Source organism: Ctenopharyngodon idella, chromosome 4, assembly GCF_019924925.1.
Source record: "Ctenopharyngodon idella isolate HZGC_01 chromosome 4, HZGC01, whole genome shotgun sequence".
Taxonomy (NCBI): Eukaryota; Metazoa; Chordata; class Actinopteri; order Cypriniformes; family Xenocyprididae; genus Ctenopharyngodon; species Ctenopharyngodon idella.
In genome coordinates this window covers 20,110,426-20,138,198 of record NC_067223.1, presented here as the reverse complement: position 1 = coordinate 20,138,198, position 27,773 = coordinate 20,110,426, and the positions used below count along the sequence as shown (strand labels likewise).

The window sequence follows — 27,773 nt, the reverse complement described above, 5'->3', positions numbered from 1 at the left end:
GTAGCTTTAACACTAAAGCAAATTAACACTGTAATTAAAAATTAACAAAGTAAATTTTACCCATGGCTGTTTTTCAAATGTACATAACAGGTTTTCAATAAAACATTCAAGTCTCCCAGTCATTAACTTTTACTAAAATTGTGTAATTTACAATCCCTTGGTGTTAAAAATTGTTTAGATAAAACCAGATCAAAAAAATGGGGCATTTATACCTATAAGCGCCGCGCGGGTCAAATTTACCCTCTATATAATGCCTGTATTTTCGCGCCCCTTATGTTTAAACTTCGTACATTGCTAGGCAACGCCTTTCACTCACTGAATTAGCGGTTATCGGTTTCAGAAATAAAGTCACAATGAGTAAAAGACGGCGATTTATGGATGCCAGAGAAATATTAAAATCCCTAAATGCCATGAGTGATAGAGAGTCTGATGGTGGTGAGATCAGTAATGCGTCCTGGGTCAGCTCAGCATCTGACGGCTCATCTGATGTACTTAATAAAACCATTTTTTGATTACCTGAAGTTTACTGGTGTTGTTTAAATGTTATTTAAATTATAAATCATATAACTAAACAAATTAATAATTAATTAGGTGAAGCTGTGCGCTTGAATTTGTCATCGCATCATACATCCTGCACTGTGGTGAATTATTATTGTTCATAGGCTATTTTAGTAATTTAAATAACATGGGTTATCTTAATATATGATTAATTATAATATTACACCACCGAAATATGTATTTACTTCCTTCTAATTCTCGTTGTCAGCGCAGACTTGTTTAGCTTATATTGACCGTTATGAAAAGTGATTAGTGTAGCATGCATAAAAAAAGCATTGAACATAAAATAACAGGACAAAAATATAGTTGATGATTAGACATAACCATTTCATGACTCTAGACACTTCTTTGTGAAGACAGTGATATAATACAGTGAAATAATATGTTCTTTAGCCATATAAAAACAGGTGTAATGTGCTGCCACAGGTAGGCCTAAATATGACATTTATTATGGGTTTATGTGAAGATTGTTTTAAGTTCACTTAAATTAAAAGATGTTTTATTTTTTGGAGCTTAATAAATGTTACAATTTATAGCTTTCAATTACACTGTAATGTTGAATGGCAATAAATAATGTTTAAAAAAAAAAAAATTCATTGAGACATCAGTAGGAGTGGACTTCATTCATAAAAAGATGCCATTAAACAAGTATTTAAATTATACTGTCTTTATGTTCTTTCTACAGTAATTTGGAAATTAACTGTGAAATTAACTTAAATTAAAAACAAGTTATCAAAATTATCCCAATATAAAAACACAAATACACAGTGAGCAAGGCTAGGTGAGAGTTGTAATGGTAATTGAGCAATATTTATATATGAATAAAAGCCTTAATTAAAATCTGTCATCAAAGTGATCTCTTCAGAAGAAATGACTGATTTCCTAGACTTTCCATGGATGGACAAAAAATTTGATAATTAAAAAAAATATCTATATGACAGTAGGCCTATATACGGCGGTTCTTCCCTGTGGTATTGAAAATTGATAATTTTCAAGGTATCATATCAAAGTTGTATCGTGACAACACTGTGGGGTGCCACAAATTTTTGAAAATTTTCAAAGGGTGTGGTGACGGAAAAAGGTTTGGGAAACACTGTAGTATGTAGTAAGACGGAATCAAAGCTGCCGTTCGTTCTCTTAAGCACACCACCTCCCTGCCTGGTGCATCATCTACCACAATCGAGGTTCGGGCGTCTATGGCTGACCGTGTATGTGACCATAAAGTGCGTACGTGCGCGTATATGTCCAGGGTATAATGGCTAGGTTAAAAACAGAAATAATATTATGTTATATATAGTTTGTGATATTAGCTCACTTTGTGGCAAAAGCATTCTCTGTTGGCTTTTATTATTTGAGAAATAAAAAACCTGTGTTGAAAGGTTGCAATGGTTAATTATTAATCTATGCAAATGGTTAATTATTTGTATGACTACATCACAGAGTCAAGTCTTGTAAAAGCATTAGATTGAAAACACTGAAATTTCATAAAAGTGTGTAAACAATAGAAATGCAGTTCAAAATTGCCTTTATTTAAATGCAAATGTTCCTTGAGTATTTCATTTGTGTAGGTAAAGCATGTACTCACTATACTTCTAAATACAAGAAGAAGAAAAAAACTGCTCTTAAACTGGGTGTGTGACAGGTATGGCTGTGGATTGGTGTTTTAATGCTTTTTCATAGTTTGTCTGTTTATCTCATTGTTTCTGAAGATTGAAGAGAAGTGTTGTGATCAGATCAGTGGCGCCCCATCTGACCTGCACTGACTTCGAGTGTCAGACCCTCATCAGGCAGAGAGTCAAATACCAGCACAAAACCAGCTTGAAGAACAAGTACGAGAGCTTATTTGAGGGAATCAATTTACAAGAGAATCAAACCCTCCTGAACAGGATCTACACACAGCTCTACATCATAGAGGGAGAGAGTGAAAGGGTGAATGAAGAACATGAGGTTTTACAGATGGAGAAAACAGCCAGAACACAAGACACTCCAATTTACTGCAATGACATCTTTAAACCCTTACATGAACCAGAATGTGAGGAGAAAGACAAAATCAAGACTGTTCTTACTAAAGGCATCGCTGGAATCGGAAAAACCGTCTCTGTGCAGAAGTTCATTCTGGACTGGACTGAGGGAAAAGCAAATCAGGATGTAGATTTCATGTTTGTGCTTCCATTTCGAGAGCTCAACTTGATTAAAGATCACCAGTACAGTCTTCATAGACTTCTGCTGGACTTTCATCCTGAACTTCAAGATCTGGACTCAAAGATTTATGAGGAGAGTAAAGTTGTGTTCATCTTTGATGGTCTGGATGAAAGCAGAATGAAACCGATGTTTTCAGATGATGAGAAGGTTTGTGATGTGAATGAGTCTTCATCAGTGGGTGTGTTGATGACAAACCTCATCAGAGGAGAGCTGCTTCCCTCTGCTCTCATCTGGATCACCTCCAGACCAGCAGCAGCCAAACAGATACCCATAAAATACATCAACCGTGTGACAGAAATTCAGGGATTCAACGACCCTCAGAAGGAGGAATATTTCAGGAAGAGAATCAGTGATGAACGTCAAGCCAGCAGAATCATCTCACACATTAGAAGATCAAGAAGCCTCCACATCATGTGTCACATACCCGTCTTCTGCTGGATCTCAGCCACTGTCCTTCAAAACCTCCTGAAACAAGATGACAGTGCAGAAATCCCTCAAACTCTGACTGAAATGTACATCCACTTCCTGCTGATTCAGATCAACATGAGGAATCAGAAGTATGAAGAGAGAAAATCAAAGAGATTCCTGCAGTCCAACAGAGACGTGATTGTGAAACTTTCTGAACTGGCTTTCAAACAGCTGATGAAGGGCAATGTGATGTTCTATGAGGAGGACCTAATTGAGAGTGGCATAGACATCACTGACGCCTCAGTGTATTCTGGGATTTGCACTGAGATCTTTAAGGAGGAATTTGTGATTCATCAGAGGAAAGTCTACTGCTTCATACATCTGAGCTTTCAGGAGTTTCTAGCTGCTTTCATCGAGTTTTATTATCATGCAGTCAATAATAAGAAATCACTAAAGTCATTTCTGAATAAAAAACATCAGTGGTACAGTCAGGGAATCTCTCTGTATGATCTGCTAAAAGCAGCAGTTGATAAATCCTTACAGAGTGAAAATGGACACCTGGATCTTTTTCTGCGGTTCCTGCTGGGCGTCTCACTGGAGTCCAATCAGAGACTCTTACAGGATCTACTGACACACACAGTGAACAGCTCAGAGACCATCAAGAGAATCACACAGTACATTAAAGACAAAATCAAGGGTGAGGAACATCTCTCAGTTGACAGATGCATTAATCTGTTCCTCTGTCTGCTGGAAATGAAGGATCAGACTCTGTACAGAGAGATTCAGGAGTTTGTGAAATCAGAGAATCACTCAGTGAATCAACTCTCTCCATCTCACTGTTCAACAATAACCTACATGCTTCAGATATCAGAGGAGGTGCTGGATGAGTTTAATCTGAAAAAATACAACACATCAGATGAGGGCAGAAGGAGACTGATACCAGCTGTGGTGAACTGCAGAAAAGCTCTGTGAGTATTCATTTATGTCACTGTAGTTTAAACTGAATGTGTCTGTTTTGTTGAGCCACATTAACACTGTAATTCCTCTGTAAAGAAATGATACTGTCTTCTTTGGCATGACAGTAATTTAATTGGGAAATCAGAAGCTGCTTGTAGAGGACAAAACTATTTTAATCTCAGAAATGTTTAGACCCCCTGACCAGTGTTGGTTAAGTTACACTAAAAAAAGTAATTAATTACTAGCTACTTACAACTTCAACAGTGTAATTAGATTACTGTACTAATTACTCACTCTAAAACATATAGCATTACATATTACTAATTACTTCCTAAATCCCATATCAACCTTGAGGAGTTGAACAATTCAAGCATAAACATGAAACTGCTCTTTTAATTCTTTAAAATAAATCATAAAATTGCATAAATTATTCTTGAACTGACCAAAGTATTTAAAGGGAGGTGGTTACTGTAACAGAAGGGAACAGGACAACGGAGTGGGAGATCCACGTACAGGCTTTACTAAAATGAGCGTAGTCGTACAAGCAGAGGTCAAACACCAGCAAACAAATCCAAGAAGGCAAGGCAATAGAGTAATCCAAAACACAGGCTATGGTCAAGGCAGGCAGCAAACGATCATCAAACAAAGAAACAGTCCAGGGTCAAAAACACAGGCAGAGGGCAAGGCAAGGCAAGGAACAAGGAACACGGAGACAAGGTCGAACAAAGGCTGAACAATACTCAGCCATGAGTGTGTGTGTGTGTGAGTGTAGCTTATAAAGGGTCACTGATGGGAAACAGGTGTGAGTGCATAATTGGTTCCTAGGTGAGGGATTGTTGGAAATGTAGTCCAGAGTGAAGTGACTGTGTGTGTGCACTGAAAAAGTCTTAATATAGAAACAGAGACCTCTGGTGGGGAGTGGTCATGTCATGTCATGTTGAGGCAGACAGGAAACTCAGGAAACTCGCCATCTTGTCTCTAGACACTGGCGGAGCGACCATCTTGTCCGTAGACACTGGCGGAGCGGCCCTGACGGGATGAGACTCTGGAATGTTAGCAGTGACGTGACGTGACTCTGGACGATCAGCGGAGACGTGACTTGACTCTGGACGATCAACTGTGACTTGACTGGGCTCACGAAGATCCACTGTGAATGGACTTGGCTCAGGAAGATCAGCTGTGACTTGATTTGGATCATGAAGATCAGCTGTGACTTGATTTGGTGTTGTGGTGGCCACCATTTTGTGAGTGGGTTCTAGCGCAGCCACCATTAAAGGCACTCGAGTTATGTCGCATTCCTCCGCAACCCCCGCAGTGAAAAGAGAGCCAGTTAGCATTAGGGCAAAATCCAAAAATTCAACAAGTGACCCTCGAGGACCATACATGATTAAATAATCTTGCAGTGGTGTGTTTAATCCATGACAGAAGAAATCAATGAGAGCAAAGTAATGCAAGTCAGATAAATGTGCAATGTCCAGAAACTTTTGGATGTGGTCCTCGAGGGTACAATTACCTTGACGTAGGCGGACAAGACGTGTTGCTGGATCCATGTTGTGGCTGGAAATGCTCTTAAAAGCCGCTGGATCTTGGTGGCTGAGTATTCTGTAACGGAAGGGAATGGGACAAAAGAGTGGGAGATCCACGTGCAAGCTTTATTAAAATGAGCATAGTCGTACAGGCAGAGATCAAACACCAGCAAACAGACCCAAGAGGGCAAGGCAATAGAGTAATCCAAAACACAGGCTATTAGTGATGTGACGTTTGACACCAAGGCTTTGAAGCTTGTATCAAAAAAATGAAACATCTCACAGTGAAGCACTGTATCGGAGCTTGATTCGTTTTGCCATAACCACGTGATTGGTGACGTCCGAAGCTTCGTTTTCGCACACAACCACGTGACTGCTTCGTATTCTGATTCACATAACGCGAACCCTTGCGCAGATGTGAAGTGTCATTTGCTTTTTAGCAAAAGAATATGCCAAAATACAAATAAATATTTACATGTGTTCAGTTTGTATTTATTCCCAGTTCATACTTCATTCTATGACAATCATTTATTTTGATAATATATGCCAAAGCTTTCCTATTTCTGCCCCCAAATTTTATTCAGACTCATTTATTCAAATTGTGTAAGTAAAATGACAAGCGAAAGACTTTTTTTATGTATAATAATAATTTACATTGTTTTATACGCTTTTCATAGCACAAACAGATTTATTACATGAAAGCGTCCAAAAGCTGTGTCGTCTGGGACTCAAAGGCAGTTTTTTCCACCTTTTGACCACAAGATGTCGTTATTGTGCACCGTGTTGAAAAGCTTTGAGTAATGAACCTTTTTACGATACACTTGAGGGGAAAGCCTCGGTGCTTTGCAAAGCTTCATTTCGCCATCACTAGTGTGAGTGCAGCTTATAAAGGGTCACTGATGGGAAACAGGTGTGAGTGCATGATTGGTTCCTAGGTGAGGGATTGTGGGAAATGTAGTCCAGAGTGAAGTGACTGTGTGTGCACTAAAAAAGTCTTAATATAGAAACAGAGACCTCTGGTGGGGAGTGGAAGGAGACAGCAGTGGGCGGAAACGTGACAGGTACATTAATAACATACATTTTATTATTACAGTAACATATTTTGATTTCAAATCCAAAATTGTTTTATATAGAATTGTTATTTTTTTATTATGCAAGACAAACAAACATTTACAAATACAAGAACAAAACAAAGAACATAACTTTTTTTATTACATTACATTAAAAAGCATAGGCGTTAACAATATTATGTTCTCCTAAAATATAATGCATAACTTTGCAAGTTATAGCTTCGATTTACATTAACCTAATACTCAATTTTAACAGATTAAGAATCAGAATTATCTTCAGCATGATGGAGTAGGCAAAATTTAAACTTGTGACATACAGTGGGTACGGAAAGTATTCAGACCCCCTTAAATTTTTCACTCTTTGTTATATTGCAGCCATTTGCTAAAATCATTTAAGTTAATTTTTTTTCCTCATTAATGTACACACAGCACCCCATATTGACAGAAAAACACAGAATTGTTGACATTTTTGCAGATTTATTAAAAAAGAAAAACTGAAATATCACATGGTGCTAAGTATTCAGACCCTTTGCACAGTATTTAGTAGAAGCACCCTTTTGATCTAATACAGCCATGAGTCTTTTTGGGAAAGTTTTTCACACCTGGATTTGGGGATCCTCTGCCATTCCTCCTTGCAGATCCTCTCCAGTTCTGTCAGGTTGGATGGTAAACGTTGGTGGACAGTCATTTTTAGGTCTCTCCAGAGATGCTCAATTGGGTTTAAGTCAGGGCTCTGGCTGGGCCATTCAAGAACAGTCACGGAGTTGTTGTGAAGCCACTCCTTCGTTATTTTAGCTGTGTGCTTAGGGTCATTGTCTTGTTGGAAGGTAAACCTTCGGCCCAGTCTGAGGTCCTGAGCACTCTGGAGAAGGTTTTCGTCCAGGATATCCCTGTACTTGGCCGCATTCATCTTTCCCTCGATTGCAACCAGTCGTCCTGTCCCTGCAGCTGAAAAACACCCCCACAGCATGATGCTGCCACCACCATGCTTCACTGTTGGGACTGTATTGGACAGGTGATGAGCAGTGCCTGGTTTTCTCCACACATACCGCTTGGAATTAAGGCCAAAAAGTTCTATCTTGGTCTCATCAGACCAGAGAATCTTATTTCTCACCATCTTGGAGTCTTCCATGCAGGCTTTCATGTGTCTTGCACTGAGGAGAGGCTTCCGTCGGGCCACTCTGCCATAAAGCCCCAACTGGTGGAGGGCTGCAGTGATGGTTGACTTTCTACAACTTTCTCCCAACTCTTCTCCCCCGATAGCTCAGTTTGGCCGGACGGCCAGCTCTAGGAAGGGTTCTGGTCGTCCCAAACGTTTTCCATTTAAGGATTATGGAGGCCACTGTGCACTTAGGAACCTTAAGTGCAGCAGAAATTTTTTTGTAGCCTTGGCCAGATCTGTGCCTTGCCACAATTCTGTCTCTGAGCTCTTCAGGCAGTTCCTTTGACCTCATGATTTTCTTTTGCTCTGACATGCACTGTGAGCTGTAAGGTCTTATATAGACAGGTGTGTGGCTTTCCTAATCAAGTCCAATCAGTATAATCAAACACAGCTGGACTCAAATGAAGGTGTAGAACCATCTCAAGGATGATCAGAAGAAATGGACAGCACCTGAGTTAAATATATGAGTGTCACAGCAAAGTTTCTGAATACTTAGGACCATGTGATATTTCAGTTTTTCTTTTTGAATAGATCTGCAAAAATGTCTGTCAATATGGGGTGCTGTGTGTACATTAATGAGGAAAAAAAATGAACTTAAATGATTTTAGCAAATGGCTGCAATATAACAAAGAGTGAAAAATTTAAGGGGGTCTGAATACTTTCCGTACCCACTGTAATCAGATAAAGATTTAACCAGAAGTCAAAAGAAACCATTTAAAGCAAGCAACATCAATAAAAAAGGCAATCAGGAAAAGAAACTGGTTTTGTCATTTTAGCCTTAACTTGTGTTTGAAAGTTAGCTATACGAAGAAAGCAACTTGTTACTATGCCACTTCAAAATTTGGCATAGTAATAATAACCAGTATTTTTACATATAGAAAGAAAGCTTTACATTTAATATCAATATGCTTAAGTTAAAAAAAAAAAAAAAAAAAACATTAGAAAAACATTGGAAACATTAGAACAATAACATACGATCTATAACAACAGGTGAGTAAGACTATGGCATCCTATAACTAAAAAGTAATTACTTGTAGATAAACAAGAAAAACATTAGAAAAACATTGGAAACATTAGAACAATAACATACGATCTATAACAACAGGTGAGTAAGGCTATGACATCCTATAACTAAAAAGTAATTACTTGTAGATAAACAAGATTGAGGTCAGTCAGGGGAGAGAGAAAAAGAAACAATAATATATATAGCTGCAAGCAGCGATGATGGGCCCAAGCCCCGGTGGCTTCAGGGCAACTGTGCACGATGGGCAATATGCATTTAAACCAGGTAAATTTAAAAAGACAATTGTAAAACAAAATATATGCCACATTTACAATTACATTACTTTAATCCCTCGCCATGGCAACACCGTTCGAGATGTCCAATATGTGTTTGCAATTTAAAATCTTCAGTGTCTTTGTACCAAATTAAAAAAGTTTGGTGTGAATTGTATAAACCCTCTAAAAGTAGTAGTTCAAATTTCAGAGCCTGATTTTACAAAAAAATCCACATTCAAACCAATATAGCCGTCTTGCTGTTGGTTGGAGCTAATGAGTGTAAATTAGAAAGTTGTCCGGCTTGATGAGACCAATATATGTATTTGTCAAAAGGTGGCGTTATAGAGCCCCTCCTCCTCGCTCGTTTCTAAGTCTAAGTTTCTAAGTTTCATGCAATTTGAAGCATGATAAAAAGATTATTAAAGTTTGGCATGTTGCCAAGGAAATAGTAATTAAGATGTCAAAAATCCTTTCGCAGGTCTACATCTTTTGACATTATACTGATGAAGTTTGAAGCAAATCAGTTAAAAATAAGAGGGTGATTTCAAAGAATATTTGAAAGTGACACACTTCCTGCTGCCAGTTGGTGGCACTATGACTTTGAATTACAATAATGACATCCATTTGATTGACACAATGCATCCTCAATGTCTTGTCTTCATGCTGACCGAGTTTGGTGGTGATCAGATGAATCCTCTTGGAGGAGTATATCAATTTCCAGAGCATGTTTTTCAAACAACCATTAATAGCCGACTTCCTATTGGGCGGAGCTAATGACATGGGGAGCAGGAGGTTGTTCGGCCGAGTTTCATACATTTACGTATTAGTATGTATCCATGATTTCAGATTCGATTCTAGGGGGCGCCGTAGAGCCCCCCTGCCACGCCCGTGTCCCAGCTTTGGCCCGGTCCTAATGCCCGTGGATTCTGACCTGTGTGTAAATTTTCAAGAGTTTTTGAGCACTTTAAGGGCCCCAAAAGTCCCCAAAACCTTGGAAAAAATAAATATAGCTGCAAACAGCGAAGGCAGGCCCAAGCCCCAGCGCCACCGCCACCCCAGTGGCTTTAGGAAACCTGTGCATGGCAGGCAACATGCAATCTTAATTTCATTCAAATCAAACAATGATTTTACAGAAAATGAGACACTTCCTGTTTCCCTTTTTTTGTCATTATTTTAATCTGTCACCATGGCAATACTGTTCGAGATACCTTATAATTGTTCACAATTTGGCATCTTCAGTGTCTTTAGTTCATGTTGCCCGAGTTTGGTGGTGATTGCATAAATCTCCTATGAGGAGTACTTAAAAAGTCAGAGCCTGATTATTCAAAAAGTCCACATTCAAACCAAAATATCTGACTTCCTGTTGATCGGAGCCAAAGACTGTATGCACTTTGAAGCATGCTAAGAGACTCAAAAACACCCAAGAATGTGAAAGTTGTTCAGCCAGATGAGATCTATAACTGTATGAAGTTTGGTTACTGTAGGTGAAAAGGGGTGCACTACAGAGCCCCTCAAATACAACCATATAAAAGGGTGTGCCACAGAGCCCCCCCATGACCCCCTCATTACAACTTGTGCCTGGCCCCGATGGCCAACAATTCCTATGTGTGTGCAAAGTTTCAAGAGTTTTTGCGCATGTTAAGGGACCCAAAAGTGCCCAAAAAAATGTACCTAAGGAAAACAATAGGCTCTTCGCCCTTTCAGGGCTTGGGCTCTAATAATAATAATAATAATAATAATAATAATAAATATAGCTGCAAGCAGCAATTCGGGGCCAAGCCCCGAAGGCACAGCAAACAGAGCAGCATTTAAAGCAGAGCAACACTGCAAACAGAACAGCACAGCGAACAGAGCAGCATTGCAAGCAGAACAGCATAGCAAACAGAGCAGCACAGCAAGCAGTACAGCACAGTTTGCAGCATTATAACTTTGGAACAAGGATTAATAAAGAAAATCTGTTCAGTTATTTATGTGTGGATCAGTCCAAAGATCATCTGATCAAATTTTGGTTAAAATTGGGCACAATATGAAGGAGGAATAGTAAAAAAGTGGAATACTGTACTTTTCAAAATGGCCACTACTGTACTAGGTGGAGTCTTGATGTAAGATATTGAATGTGATCAATATGAAGAGAAGAATCAGTTGTACTAAGATTCATTTTTCTGGAACAAAGGGTTCAAAAGTTATAACCTTTACAAAAGTGAATTTTTGAACTGGTGGTGGTGCTATAGAGTTGGTCCTAGGTACTCCAAGTTGGTCAAATTACTTTTAATTACCATTACTACAAGTGTGCCAAATTTGATCATTTTTGATCATTGATAATTGACTACCATTCGGGAAGAACAATTAATTTGTACATAAATGCACTGCATGTTGTATTTGATAGCTCCAGATTAGATCTTTTTTAGGCACAACTTCTGCATCTTTTTCTGCCACAGTACCTCAAGCATTCAGGATCTGTGGTGTAACACATTGAGCTAATCAGTCATGCACGTTCATCAGTCTGCTGAGCAGTGTGAGAAAGAGTTCACAAAAAAAAAAGTTCCTTAGCATGTTAACCAGATTAGTTTGCAAAGTTACTTAATGCCAGCTAAGTTTTGGTTAGCATAAGACAACAAACACAGGCAAGGTCACATTCAGAGACAAATATCTCGGGAACGGTAGTGATTATCAAAAATCCGTTCAGTCATTTCTTTTGTCATTTGGACAAAATTGGACAAAATTTATAGGAGGAGTAGCGAAAAAACAGTTTTTCATATACTTCAATATGGCAGACAGGTACATTTAAGGAAAATGACAAATGACACATCATTGGAATCGGCATAAGCCAGGAAATAAAATGACAAAGCATACAAATTTTGGATAATATTTTCAGAAGTTATAAGCATTTTTGCAAAATTCCTTATATCTTTAGAACACTAGGTGGCGCTATGTTCAAACTTCTCAGGTACCTTCAGGACATTCTGATGATGATACATACATACCAATTTTTGTGAAGATATGTCAAATTGTTTAAAAGATATTGCGATTTATGATAGATTAAAAATGGTGGACATGTGTTTCATCCGATGTTGATGAAATCGATATCCACGGATTCGGCATGGCCCAAGGAATCCATAGACACCAAGATCTTGATTTTCTGACAAACTGTTCAAAAGTTATTGGCCAAAATAGCCACTTTTCAGATCTCATGACCTGTAGGTGGCACTGTTCCCAAATTTGGCATGGACCCTCAGATCCTGGATTCGATGAAGTGTACCAATTATCGTTTTGATTGCTCAAAGTTTGGCCGAGATACAGCCTCTGAACCAATTTCGGGTCGACCTCATTAACTTCATGACATAATAACTTTTGAACAAAGATGAATAAAAAACACCTGTTCAGTCATTTTTGTGCGGCTCAGTCCAAAGATCATCTGATCAAAGTTTGGACAAAATTGGACAAATTTTTAAGGGAGAAATAGTGAAAAAACTGAATACTGTACTTTTCAAAATGGCCGCTACTGTAATGGGCGGAGACTTAATGTAAGATGTTGAATAGCATCAGCATGAAGAGACGAATCAGATGTACTAAATTTTTTCTAGGACAAAGGGTTCAAAAGTTATAACCTTTAGAAGAGTGAATATTTGAACTGGTGGTAGCACTATAGAGTTGGTTCTAGAGACTCCAAATTTGGTCTAATCACTATTCATGAGCACCTCTACAATTGTGCCAAATTTGATAATTTTCTCATGTTCCGTTGATAGGGCTGCCTTAGACTCCCATTGGGGAGGAATAATAAGAAGAAGAAAACTAACGGATACAATAGGGGCTTGGCCCCTAATAAGAAGAAAACTAACAATTACAATAGGGGCTACAGCCCCTTCGGGGCTTGGCCCCTAATAATTAAAGCTTCTAGCATCATTTATCGGGGTTCAAGCATTTAAGGCCTTTAAGCACATATGCGTAAAAAGATGTTACGTTTTATTTAGCAAGCATGCAACCACTTAAATCATAGAAGGAATAGCTATGCCATATGCTAAAACAAACACAGAGAAAGAAAAGGCTTAAACAATAATACTTGATACACACTAGGCATGCTTACACACAAACAAACACACATGCACACACATTTTGTTGTAAATATATATATTTCTCAAATATATCATGGGTAACAAATGTTTACTGCAAGTCTCCTTCAGGTTTCACGTTCCCCATAATGTGGCACAATTGTCAGTACTAATACTTCAATAGATATTAAGTGATGAAATTGGACAAAATGTGATTGCAAATGTTACAATAGTGATTTTATAATGTCTAAATATGAATTATAGAACAATATTAGTGAGTAGAATGACAAAATAACTATTTTGACCAGCAGAGGGCAGCAGAGGACCAGTCATAGGCTCACGTTCATTTTAAAAGTCTGTTTTTGGTTTCAAGTACATTTTCTATGTTAACTCATTTAAACGTACTTACACACATTTTGTTGTAGATATAGATAGTTGTAATAAATGATAGGTAAGAATATGCTTATTCCAGATTTCATATTTAAAACATCATTTTCAGGTCTCATTGCAATCAAAATGTGATATTATTGGAGAAACTGATACCTAAAATGAACAATTAAGTGATAAACCTTGACAAAATGTGATTTTTAATGTTATTATAATAAATTTATAAAGTTTAAATGTGATTTAAAATGAAAAAAAAAAAACCTTGAATGTTTCTTTTTCCTTTATTTTAATGAGCAGAAAGAGCCAATGAGTGGTGTTCTGCTGCCATTCAATTCAGTGAATATGCTGTAGCAAATTAGCTCAAAAAAAAATATATAATAATTAATCATAACTTGTTATAATTAATTATAAATATATGAATCAGTTAATCAAATTAACTTAATGTAGCTGAATTAATATTACAATCAATTAATCTGTTCGGCCAGCAAACACTCAGTATTGATCGTCTATCATGTGTTCAAAAAGGCTATTTTTCATGGCCACAGAAAAATATTGCTTTCTTAACATGTAGCTGTGATCGTAATCGTTATCGGGGACATTGGTTTATAAGCAGATCAGAATCAACTCACAAGAGTGTGCACACAAGTTTTATTTAACTAAATCACAAACACATAACTAAACTAACAATCACAAACATACCATTCACGCATACATAGGAAATGAGAGAGTGAAACTGAATTTGAACCGTATCATAACAGGGGAATGAAGCAATGGAAAGGGTCAAAAATAAAAAGTTGGACGAACCATCAGTTTCAATACTATAAAGCACCTTTGTTAAAAAAAGGGGTTCACAATCTTAATACTAAATCGCCGTTTAGTGTTCAAATGATACTTGCAAATGCCTTAACTGTTGAGCGTCCGGATCTGCAGGTTCAGGAGAAATCCTTGATGGTTCGGTCTGATGGTGCTGAAGTCGTAATCAATATCTTCTGTGTTGAATGAAGAAATTCATACAAACATGCGCTGTTAATTTGACTCTCTTGTGGTCGAGGCAGTTGTGCATGGCTTGAAAGGAAGTGAGGCTTACCAGCCCGGCTCAGGGGCCGGGTTGGTTCTCACGTGACGCAATCGGTAGTATCAGCAGGAACAAAGAGAAGAACCAGGAGAACTCAAATGTGATCTGCTCAGAGCTATTTAGCTTCTCCAGACAGTCGACACCTTCAAGTCTTGGCTTGACCAATGGGAAAGGTGCAATTTTCTAGCGTGAGATTTTGTTTGAAAATGAGTTAATTTGCATGGGGGAGTTAACTAGTAAGTTTGTGTCCATTTATACTCTGATAAATATAACAAACATACAATGCATTCTATGTTACTGTGATGTCCACCAAAATGTAAGTCATTAAACAAGGAGTAATTTGATATTAAACACCACCTAGATGGACTACAATATCAAGAAGTATCATCACATGCATTTATAACACTTTACAATATACAATAGAACAATATACAAACAGATATACTGTATATAAATATAAATATACACATGACTCCCTCAGGACGGATTGAACCGAAGGGCACAGAATATAACATAAAAAAAAAAACACTCAGAATAGCTAACAGATGATTTATTTAGACCGTTTACTTATTGTCGCGGAAAACAGCAGCCACCGGATAGCACTGAGAGGCACAGAGTGTAACCGACAAAGCAATATAAACTCAAGTAGAAAATCAAAACTCACCAAAATGCTGCTAAATATATTCCAAATCCATTGGAGTGGCATAGATGTGTGCTGACACAGCTTGTGAGAACGATATCTCACTGCTCTAGTAAGCTGCACTTGACAGAACATATTTATCACTCATCCAAAAATCTCAACCAGGCGAGAAAGCGAAAGAGGCAGAGTGCTGAGCTACTGTGGCTTATAACCCCCCAGGGCTCAGCATACGTCACTACGTGACTTTGTTGGTATATTCTCTCGACCTGTCTAGCTGGTGCTGCGATAATCCATAGTGTTTACATTGCCTCTGGCAGTCAGTAGGAATGAAACAGAATTGTTGTATTTGATCGATTTTGTGTTTCTGTTTGACAGAGGAACTAAAAGTGGATTAAAGGATTAGTTCACTTTAAAATTAAAATTACCCCACGATTTACTCACCCTCAAACCATGCTAGGTGTATATGACTTTGTTCTTTCAGACAAATACAATTGGAGTTATATTAATAATCACCCCGATGCTCCTAAGCTTTATAATGGCAGTGCACGGAAACCACCTGTTTGAAACTCAAAAAAAGTGCATCCATCCATCATAAATGTACTCCACACTGCTCTGGGGTGTAAATAAAGGCCTTCTGAAGTGAAGCGATGCGTTTGTGTAAGAAAAATATACATATTTAACAAGTTATAAAGTAAAATATCAAGCTTCCACCAGACCGCCTTCCTTATTCGACTTAAGAAGACAACTTAGGAACGCCTCTCGCAGTGCTTACACTATGCCACTGCCATTATAAAGCTTTGGAGCATCAAGGTGATTATTAATATAACTCTGATTTTATTCGTCTGAAAGAAGACATTCATATACACCTAGGATGGCTTGAGGGTGAGTAAATCATGGGGTAATTTTCATTTTAAAGTAAAATAAGAGTGTGAACTTTTAAACGTTAAGAAGGCAATCTGTTAAGAATCAGACGTTGCCTGTTTAAAGTCAGTTAAGAAGTATAACTCTCCCCAGACTTTATGTAAGTTGAAAATGCATAATTTATGCAGCCGTGCACATGGCATACGGAAAAAAAAAAAAAAATTCAGCTCACAGGCATGTTTTATTTTATGTTTTATTAAAGGAAATAAAAGTAAATAAAGCAAAATAAATCCATGTATTAGAAAACTTGCCTACCATTCATAATGCTCCCATTCACAGTAGTCACTTTTTCTATAGTTTTTATATCATGGCATAATGTACACCACTTTAATGTCTATAATAATCTAATATGGGCTAATACTGTGTATTGCACACTGTGTAAGCACACTTTAATCGCTGTAATTTCACTGTAACAGTAGTCAAATGGCTGGACATTTATATCTAAGATAATTAGTCAAAATAGAAACTTATAATACTTTATTGTTATTATTGTTACAATTAATTTAATTATTTTATTTTAATTTATAAATAAAATGTCACAATTCCAGCCTTACCGATTAATGGTGCAAACCTTCCCTTTGTGCCCCCCGGTGGGGATTTCATGAAAGAGTTTCACATGTGTCTGGTTTGTATTTACCGCCACAATCTCACGGTGGTGGTACATGAGTGGTAATCAGTATTCTGGTTGACTACCTACTATATTTGAGCTGATTGTCAGTCAATATTAATTGTTTACCACCTGATTAAGAATAGAGTATTATTGTGTGATCAATGCCATGCACAAATCATAGAGAACAATATTTTGACCCACCTTCTCCTCCATAATATTTAATCCTTTGTTATAGACTTGTTGACTGTAATCTCGCGGATCAGTGCTGTGAAAGTTTGTCTTCATCTCTACAATCATCAAACTCTTCTTTGAGGGAGCTAGACCTGAGTCACAATAACTTGCAGGATTCAGGTGTGAAGCTTTTGTCTGATGGACTAAAGAATTCACACTGTCAGCTCAACATACTGAGGTTTGTGATTTTCATTTTTTTTTTTTTTTTTAAATGAGGCAGCAGTTCTTTGACTAATTAAAAACATTAGAACAATATTAAGGATCATTTGTGGGTCATTTTGGATAAAAATCTCTGTTTAATGAATAAATGTAAATTTGATAATTCTACTTTGTTCTATTTAGATTAACAAGTTGTAATCTCACTGGTCAGTGCTGTGAAAGTTTATCTTCATCTCTACAATCATCAAACTCCTCACTGAGGGAGCTGGACCTGAGTCACAATAATGTGCAAGATTCAGGTGTGAAGCTTTTGTCTGATGGACTGAAGAATTCACACTGTCAGCTCAAAATACTGAGGTTTGTGATTTTCAGTTAAATGTAATTCGGTCCAGAAACAATAAACTGACCCAGTATCTGCTACCGCAATGTTTTTTTATTTGTTTATTTTTTTATATAAGGCAGCAGTTCTTGACTAATTAAAAACACAATAGAAAAATGTTAAGGAAATGGCTTGTTTTAGAAAGATACATGAGGATAATTAAATAATGATTTGTAGGTCACTTTGGATAAAAGTCTCTGCTAAATGAATAAATGTAAATGTGATAATTCTACTTTGTTCTATTCAGATTTACAGGTTGTAATCTCACTGGTCAGAGCTGTGAACATTTGTCTTCATCTCTACAATTTAACTTCTCACTGAGAGAGCTGGACCTGAGTCACAATAACCTGTTGGATTCAGGAGTGAAGCTTCTGTCTGATGGACTGAAGAGTTCACACTGTCAACTCAACATACTAAGGTAGTAAAAATAGATAAAGGTTCACTTGATTATGAAATTAAAAATGCTCTGGTCCTGGGTGTTTATAATATATCAGCAGACCCCAGTGTGTCTAAAGCCTTTGAGTTTGATGATTTATTTATTGATTAAAGTGTCAAGTTTTGTGAGGAGCGTAGATGACCAGAAAATGTTACTGATGTTAGATCACGTCTCCATGTCCAAAATATCAAATCTGACTCCAAATCCTGTCACAAGATTTCCATTTTGTCTTTTATCCAAACGTGTTAACAACAAGTCTTGTCTGGTACCCAAAACTGTATTAACAGTCTTCTATCAGCCAAGAAGTTGACTGAGAAAGCCAAGGAAGAGCAGAAGTAGGAGATGGAAGTAATGCTGATTTTAAAAAAAAAATGTGTAGTTTATTGAATAATCTTAGTTGTATATGTTTCGATGCTCCAGTAAGTTTTTGTGGCTTAAATAAAGTATGTGCTTCATATTGAGAAATAACTATTTAGATTCCCCCTTCTCTTTCTTTTTTTTTTTTTTTTCTCTTCTTCAAATACCTTAATTCAAACTCATTGACGACACTTTGTTCATTCTTGAAGTGAATTTTTGCCTCTGTGGTGATTAGATTCACTGTTCTGGACTGCCGCCTTAAACTTGAGAATGCAAGTACAGAATTATGCTAGTGTGCGATAGATCTGTGAGATGCCCGGGGTGCTGCGTGGTGCTTCCCGTCCGGTGTGTGACCAGTTAACACTCTGCCGGAGTGCTATAGAAGACAATTAAGAGGCACTTTTTCCAACTCGTTCTCATACATGCCGCAAGACTTTTGCGCAAAAAGTGCCCGAGCGCCTTTATTGTTACATGCAGGTTATGGCTTTCTGTGAAAAAAATTTGCCATCAATACTGATGTGAATTTTATCATCATAAAATTATATGATGGGGTATAACTGTCATCATGACATGATATTTTAGGGCATGATTTTCATCCAGTCATGTTTACGTTTAATGTGTGTTACTACCATCTGTTTGCCTGTGGATTATTATTAAATTTGTGTTGGAACTTTATTCTTCTGTCTTGTCATCAGTCTGTAACACCACTAATTTACCATTAAACATTCATTTTGGAGTGAGCAATATTTAGAATTTACAACAAAATAAATGCTGTTAAAATTATAAGAAAAGTCATACAGAATGTTGTTTCTATTTTCTATTTTATTTTATCTCAATGGTGTCTGCAAACAGATATTGACTTGTATACCCGCCGAGAACAGCTTCATCCGGCCAGTGGTTCGAGGATTTGCTGCTGGCTCTTACAGTGGTTAAACATGAGACATAATTCATTTTGGCAAGGCAAGGCAATTTTATTTGTATAGCACATTTCATACACAACGGTAATTCAAAGTGCTTTACATAAAGAGGAAACAAATACATAAGAATACAAATGGAATGAATAAGAAATAAAAATAACAGAGAATAACACTATCTGGATGGAAGAGTTAGGAAGTTTCAGGGAGTTTTTTGTTGTCCGTCAGAGCGGATCTAAACAGATCTATCCATCAGAGCGGATCTAAATGCATCTTCCTCACGCGAAGGGATAAATGTAAAAAATATTTGTCAGGTAGCTCTGCATTTAAACAGTATCCTTACAGACAAATTTTCCTGGACTAACTCTGTCAGAGCTCCATCCAAGGAAACAAATGCTTACTTCCTAATTCTCCCAGCTCTTTCAACCAGACAGCAAGATTTAAAATGCATTAAAAATCAGAAATAAAAAGATGATTCATTAAAGATTGATATAAAATGCATTAAAAATAAAATAAAAACAAGAATAAAAAGATGATACGTATAAAATAAAGTGCAGTCAGTTCGGACATAGCACAGTGCTCAATCAGTAAATACATAGCTAAAAGGATATGTTTTGAGTCTGGATTTGAATGTGACTACTGATCTCTGATCCCTTCAGAAAGCTTGTTCTAGCTGCGGCTGGCGTAACAGCTAAAAGCAGATTCTCCTTGCTTTGAGTGAACCCTTGGTATTTCTAAGTGACTTGATCCTGATGATCTGAGTGATCTGTTAGGTTTATATTCTATGAGCATATCTGCAATGTATTGAGGTCCTAGGCCATTGAGTGATTTATAAACAAGTAACAGTACTTTAAAATCAATTCTAAATGCAACTGGAAGCCAGTGCAAGGACCTGATGTTATGTTCATATTTTTTGGTTCTGCTCAGAATCCTGGCAGCAGCGTTCTGTACGAGCTGCAGCTGTCTTATGGTCTTTTTGGGAAGGCCAGTGAGGAGTCCATTACAATAATCCACGCTGCTGGTGATGAAAGCATGAACAAGTTTCTCTAAGTCTTGACTGTAGACAAAGCATCTAATTCTTGCAATATTTTTGAGATGATAATATGCTGATTTAGTTAATGTTTACTGAAACACAGGTCTCATCATACAAATATTCCTGACTTGATTTTGAGTTGTTTGACCCCTAGAGTGAAGGTATGTGTTCACTTTGAGAACTTCATCTTTGTTTCCAAACGCAATAACTTCAGTTTAGACTTTGTTTAACTGAAGGAAGTTTTGGCACATCCAATTTTTAATTTCATCAATGCACTGGCACAGGGAGTCAGTGGGGCTGTAGTCGTTAGGTGATAGGGCTAGGTAAGTCTGGGTGTCATCTGCATAGCTGTGATGTGCAGTTTGGTTATTTTTCATTATTTGGCTTAGTGGCAGCATATATAGGTTGAACAGGAGGGGGTGCAAGTATTGAACCTTGAGGCACTCCGCATGTCATGGATGTCCAATCAGACTTATGGTCACCGATACTCACATAATAACCTCTCCCTTCTAAGTATGACCTGAACCATTTAAGGACCATCCCAGAAAGCCCAACCCAGTTTTGCAGCCTGTCAAGAAGTATGAAGTAGAACCAGCACTGATATTTTACCTGTATCGGTGTTTAGGCAAATATCATTTATTATCTTTATGAGCACTGTCTCTGTGCTGTGATGCGGTCGGAAACCAGATTGAAAGTTGTCGAAGTATCCATTCAAGCTTAAGAATTTGTTCAGCTGATTGAAAACAACTTTTTCAATGATCTTGCCTATGAAAGGAAGATTTGAGATTGGTCTGTAGTTGCTCAATATGGTGTTATCCAGATTGCTCTTTTTCAGGAGGTGCTTAACAACTGCAGTTTTCAGGGAGTTTGGAAAAGTCCCAGAAAGAAGCAAGGCGTTTACCACTTCTAAGAGATCCGCTTCTAAACAGTTAAACACACTTTTGAAAAAAATGTGGGAAGTGTGTCAAGGGCACAGGTTGATGTTTTAAGGAGCTGTACTGTTTCTTCCAAAATTTTACCATCAATTGCTTCAAAATCAGACATAATAGCTACTTTCTGAGGTCTGTTTTACCCCAGTGCAGCTCAAAGATGTGCTGATCCCAGTGAAATGCTCTCAGACAGCAAATGCTGTGAGTTTGCTTCCTTCTTCTCTGAGAAAATCAATAATATCAGAAAGGGTAATATGATTTGGGGGGTTTGTTAGTCTCTCTACAGTAGCAAAAAGAGCATGGGTGTTGTTTAAGTTGCTGTTTATTTTGGGTACATTTCACAAGTTTGCCTGCCCATTCAGTCTGAATGGTTAATGGTAAAACAAACTTGGCTTGCTGTCCTCAAAGGAGGCTCGAACCCAAGGCTCGGCTTGAGCTCTGAGTTAAACCCCCCTATAACAGTACTGCATAGATGGAGAATAAGAGAAATAGAGGAGGAGATGGGGAGGAGGAGGGATGCTGGAAGAATTGCCCTGGACGAGGCGGGACCAAATGCTGGAAAAATTGTCGCTGGAATGACGCAGTGACTGCTGCTTACATACGCTCGTAATGATGATTGACAGGACTGAATGTTTAGGCTCCTCCTGAACCTACGTTTGGAACTACATAAAATGGGCAATCTTATTAGTCTATTACTTGTTCTTGAGAAAATCGAATTGGGCTATGTTAAATTTAATAAGGCTATATTTAACTTACATCCTGTAGTTTTGTACGTTTGACTGAATTGTACGTTTGTTTTTATTTCCTATTGTCATTTATAATGGCTATTGTTGTTAATTTAAATATTGTTGTTCAATAAATAATATTTTATATAAATAATATGTTGTATTTCGTATTGAGAAAGGGTCCATTAGTGCGTAATATAGATTGAGTGAATGTTACATTAATACGCCATTAGATGGCAGCAAACTTTGCGTGTGAAAGTCAGTCGCAAGACTTTTTAAATTGAAAGGGACTTTTGTAAACAAAGGACATTGTTTTAGCACTGTTAAGGAAAATTCCCTCAACTGTACAATACAAAGATTGCTTTCCTCAGCAGACATTCAAACAAATTTTTATAATGGATATAATATTATGGATATCGACCTGAAGAATGAATGCTATATCAGACACAGGTAATGCTCGCTCAGGCAATCTCTATCTCTCTCTCAATAATGCTGTACAAAATACAATGAGTTCCAATGAAGCGACTCAACATTCCTTCGTTAGTAGTTCTAAAGTGACATTTTAGAAGGAGTAATGGAGGCTTGGTCAAACTGTCAACTTGAGATTTGAATCCGTGGCGAAAGAAAGTAGTTTTGCATGAAAGAGGGTTTTAAAGACACTCTGTTGTTATTTCTTATTTACACACTCGTGCTTTCGAACTGTTGTATAAACGCAATATCACACTCTTAACCATGCGATATGGCTGTATATCAGCATGCTGTGATTACCTAAGGCCGAATCACAGCCGTGCTGATATACAGCCATATCGCAAGGTTACTCGTGTGATATTGCTCATATATTGCTGTGACTTTGAGAATTTGTTTTATTTCTGATATTTCTGTTTTGGCTAGTAGAAGTTCCGAATGGCTGGTAACTTATACATTTTGTAGGCAGATTGGCTGGTGAGTGAAAGTTCTTTTCAAACCCTGACTACAAGCAATAGCAATGGGAAATTACTACTTCACAACAATGTCCTGTGACGATAAAACCTTAAATAGACATTTTCCCTTATATATTATTCATGAAGATAATCATTCTATGAAACCCCACAATCTCAAAATTAAACAACAAAAGCAAACATTGTGCAAGAGCAAGGAAAATAATGTATAAAATCATAATAAAAATAACACAAATGAGTAATTGTTAAATGGTATAAATCAAATAATAAATTACACAAATGACTAATAAATTATCAAACCAATGATTCAATAAATGAGTAATTAATATCAATGGTTTAAAATGAATTTAAGAAAATGAAACAAATGTATGGCTCTGTTGAAGCTACACACACAGGTTGCTACAAAGAATCCTTAGATCCTTCACTGAGAACAATTCTGCTCCATCAACACTGAACACTGAGTTACTCAGTGATCTGTGGATTAAAAAAAAAGTGCTACAATGAATCATTTGATTTAAAGCAGAGTTATAGGAATCTGAACACTTCTGTGTGTGAAACAGTATGAGATGATCTCCAACCCCAGATGATGTGATGTTGAGTGTGTGTGTGTTTGTAGATTATCTGGCTGTATGGTGACAGAGGAAGGCTGTTATTATCTGGCTTCAGCTCTGAAATCAAACCCCTCACACCTGAGAGAGCTGGATCTGAACTACAATCACCCAGGACAATCATTAGTCAAGCTGCTCTCTGATCCAAACTACAGACTGGACAAACTCAAGTATGTTCAACATGAACAATCATCCTGTCATGTGCGTTTGGACATGTGTGCACTCACATGTACATAGATCACTGCATACAGCACATATATACACATACATACTAGACAGAAAAATAAGGGCATGTGTTGAACTCTGTGACTGAAGAAGATTTTGATTTAGCTCAACAGCTGCTTATGACTCATAACAGCATCTGAGAAACAGACTCGATTCTCTGATCCCAAAACATCGATTCAGATGTTGTTGTTGCTCTAGAAATACATTTTCACTGCTGTTAGAGACATTAAGCAAAACGAATCCAAGATACAGACTCCGAGATCACAGTCTAAATGAGAAGAAATGATGTTTGACCTTATGATACTGAATAAAGCAGAGCAAATAGATGAATATCAGTTATTGATTAAAACACTAGCACAAATGAAAGAATACAGACATGATCAGGTAATGTAAAGCTGAGTCTGGCTAAAATCTGAGTCATTATTTACATTTATTTTAAACCCATTTCAGATTTTGGGTTTTCATGTTTGGAATTTAAAAACAATACTTAATTTTTTAATTAAAAAAAAAAAAAAGTGTTTAGATGAGACATTTATCTTCAGTTTAACATCAAATTTTATTTGATATAAAATCTTAATTACTGTGTAAATTGAGTGTGTTTTTATAGTGTGGATCATGGAGGAGAGATCAGGATTACAACAGGACCACAAAAATGTAGGTCTCTTTCTCTCACACACACACACACACACACACACACACACACACACACACCTTAATGACTGTTTTGTTTTGTTATGTTATAAATGTTATAATCTCTCTTCTTGTTTTTAGATGCATGTGATCTCACACTGGATCCAAACACAGTAAACACTCATCTCGCTCTGTCTGAGAGGAGCAGAAAGGTGACATATGTGGAAGAAAAGCAGCCGTATCCTGATCATCCAGAGAGATTTGATGAGTGTCTTCAGATTCTGTGTAGAGAGAGTCTGACTGGACGCTGTTACTGGGAGGCTGAATGGAGCGGCGCGGGGGTTAATATATCAGTGACATATAAAGGAATCAGCAGGAAAGGATGGAGTAATGACTGTAGATTTGGATACAGTAAAAAGTCCTGGAGTCTGAACTGCTCGTATAACAGTTTCACTTTGTGGCACAATAATAAGAGCACAATCATATCTGTCCCTTCACATCGCTTTAACAGAGTAGGAGTGTATCTGAACTTGTCGGCCGGCACTCTGTCCTTCTACAGCGTCTCTGACACACACACACTCAGACACTTACACACATTCAACAGCACATTCACTGAACCCCTATATGCTGGATTTGGGTTTCATTATTCTGATAGTTCAGTGTCTCTGTGTGAGATTAAACAGCTTCCTGTGAGAAAAAACTGAGACACACAGGCCCTCATTTATCAAACGATCGTACGCCAGAAAACTGCGTATGCTCGTTTCCACTCAAAATTTGGCATTTATCAATATGAGCATGAGCGGTGACTACGATCAAATCTCACATCAGGTCTTAGAACGTGTGCGAAAGTTTTTGAGTCAGCGGGAACTTGCGTGCAGCATAGTAAATCTGGTGGAGAATTGTTATGAGAACATTTAGTTTATTTTCCTGACCGACAATCACTCACTAACCAATCATTAACCATTAAACGACACAATTAAAATGTCGAATTAAAATTAAATTAGAATAGATGCGTGTCTTAAAATATCACAAATGTTTTTTTCTTTCCAGGGATTTCGCTTTGTATGCGCAAATGGCAACATCAACAGAACATTAGGATTCACACATCATGCACCTGCAACGCAGAGAAAAACAGAATAATATAGCTACAAGGAATAAAAAAATAGGACTACACGAAATATATTTCATTGAAATAATTAACAGATTAACGAAACAAAAGAGAAAAACTGTGCATCAAGTAGGGCTAGTACAGGCTACGCTCATTTGACGCGTTGTATTCGTTTTCTTTATTTTATTAAATCTAATTGATCACGCGGGCGCCTCATACACATGCAGAAACAACATTATAAATTCATTTCTGCTTTATAATGAATGCCACTATAGCCTAATTTGTGTTTCAATTTATAATATATAGCTTCTTATTTTTCGTTCTTTTTCTGTTCTGAATAAAATAAATTTAAAGGATTTTCTGTGGAGTGAGGTACTAAAATAATGTTTATATATATTAATAATGTTTGTAAGTGTTTAGTTTCATTTACCGGTGTTTTTGTTTAAATTAATTTTATTGTTTGCAATTACAAGGTTGAGGGGTGTTTTTAGAGTAAGATCATTTTCTTTTTCATGTGATTACTTCCTCTTCATGGCCGGGTTACGTTTCTCTGTGTCGTAAACTATAGGGCGAGGCTTCTAAAATTTGGGGCATGATATTTAAATTACTTTTTTTCAGCCGCCACTTTTATCAACACCCGTTCAGTCGTGTGATGGAATTGGCCGCATACGAAAGTTTAATGAATCACACGTGAGCGTTGTCGTAAGCTGATTTATCCGTTCGGATGTACGCTGGTTTCTACGTTCTTTTGATAAATGAGGGCCACAGTTCCACAGAAACACACTCACATTATCTCTCTCTTTAACTCACAGCTGTAAACTCTTTCTCTCTTCTAATCTTAATTTCAGTGTGTATATTATAGAAATACACAAACATTGACTTCAGTCTAAATGAGATGCACCAGTCTTCTATTGTATTTCTGTAAACTGTGACGATCTCTGCTGTTTTGTATCTTTGCGCTTTTACAACAAACTGCATCGGTGCTTCAAAGCTTTTGACACAGTGTTCTACTTTGCCATCTGGTGGTCAATAAAAATTCCTATACCAACTGTGTCATTCAGATGTTTTGTTCTTTGGGATTTCATTGTAAGGTTTATTTGTATATTTAATAAGCGTACATGTCATTAGCAAGATGGCGGCGCGCGTGTGTGTGTGCAGCGATAGAGTTTCCAAATGTCATTGTATTTTTCTGTTCTTCATTTTTACTCCCATTAAACTTGTGGTTTCCACCTTCTAAATAGGCTAATTTATTGGAGTATTAAACATTGTATGTAATTTTTCATTGCACCATTTTATGTGTGTTCCTTATAAAACGACACAAACATGCACATTGTTAAAAAACACAAATACAAATGCAATTACATATTTTTATTCAAGAATATTATTTGTTCTGCTGTGCTGGAGCTTACACGGCACCTTTTTTCCCCCAGCTTTAGAAAATATTGATTCACATGGAACAGATGTGGCTGTGATATTTACTGGCCAAAGCATGTAGATGGGGGTACACTTTATGGACCTGCCAGTATTTGAGAGGGTCCTTACTTCAAGGGAGGTATGCATCATTGATGTATCTCTTGACCTCTATGGTGGCATCAGCTATGCAGAGACACTGAATGACGTCTCTCTAAAGCGCCACTGCACAGTTTATGGAGCACGCCGATCATATTCTTGCAAACTAAAAATAATGCAACGGTTTTCTCTCAACTCGAACTTATATGACTAGACAGATCTATTGTAAAACTAACACTGGAATCAATCATAAAAACGCATGAGACACGAACACCAACTGAAGATTCTATCCTTGTCTCGTCTTTGTTAATCGGCTCCTTCTTAAATTTACCCAGTATGGACACTCCACTCTGTACTCCACCAACACCGTACACCAGCTCACCCGGACAGGAAGACACAAACTCTGCATTCACACACAAACCTCCAGAAAACAAGAGGAAACGCATGTCCAGTCAAGAGATGCACTCATCTCCACATCTGATGGACACCAAACACAGCATAATTCTGAGGGATAACCTAATCTTTCAAGGCCTACAAGAGGTTGAAAATGAGGAGACATTTAAGTCCTTCTTTAGGAAAGAGCTCGACATATCAGAACATGAGGTCAAGAACAATACTTTTTCCAGAGTACATCGCAAGTCACTACAAAGTAGAAGGAAAACAACTGGTCCCAGACCCATCGTGGCCCGGTTCGAACATTTTAAACAACACAAACAGGCTCAGAGTCTGGAAAAATGGCTCAAAGGTAA

The 27,773-nt window shown here is 37.4% G+C and overlaps 2 protein-coding genes across 4 annotated transcripts in view; one reads left to right on the top strand and one right to left on the bottom strand.

Moving 5' to 3' along the window:
* LOC127510577 (NACHT, LRR and PYD domains-containing protein 3) overlaps positions 1-26,760 on the top strand; it is a 59,616-nt gene extending 32,856 nt beyond the window's left edge. For all 3 annotated transcript variants that reach the window (XM_051890222.1, XM_051890220.1, XM_051890221.1), the window contains 7 exons: positions 2,268-4,136; positions 17,079-17,252; positions 17,417-17,590; positions 17,860-18,030; positions 23,561-23,722; positions 24,385-24,431; positions 24,549-26,760. In XM_051890222.1, the coding sequence (XP_051746182.1) occupies positions 2,268-4,136; positions 17,079-17,252; positions 17,417-17,590; positions 17,860-18,030; positions 23,561-23,722; positions 24,385-24,431; positions 24,549-25,111 (3,160 nt within the window). In that variant the 3' untranslated portion in view covers positions 25,112-26,760. The remainder of the gene's footprint in view (positions 1-2,267; positions 4,137-17,078; positions 17,253-17,416; positions 17,591-17,859; positions 18,031-23,560; positions 23,723-24,384; positions 24,432-24,548) is intronic.
* The window catches only part of LOC127511450 (oocyte zinc finger protein XlCOF6-like), an 832,024-nt gene that overhangs the window by 725,068 nt on the left and 79,183 nt on the right, over positions 1-27,773 (bottom strand). The gene's annotated exons all lie outside the window — the stretch shown is intronic.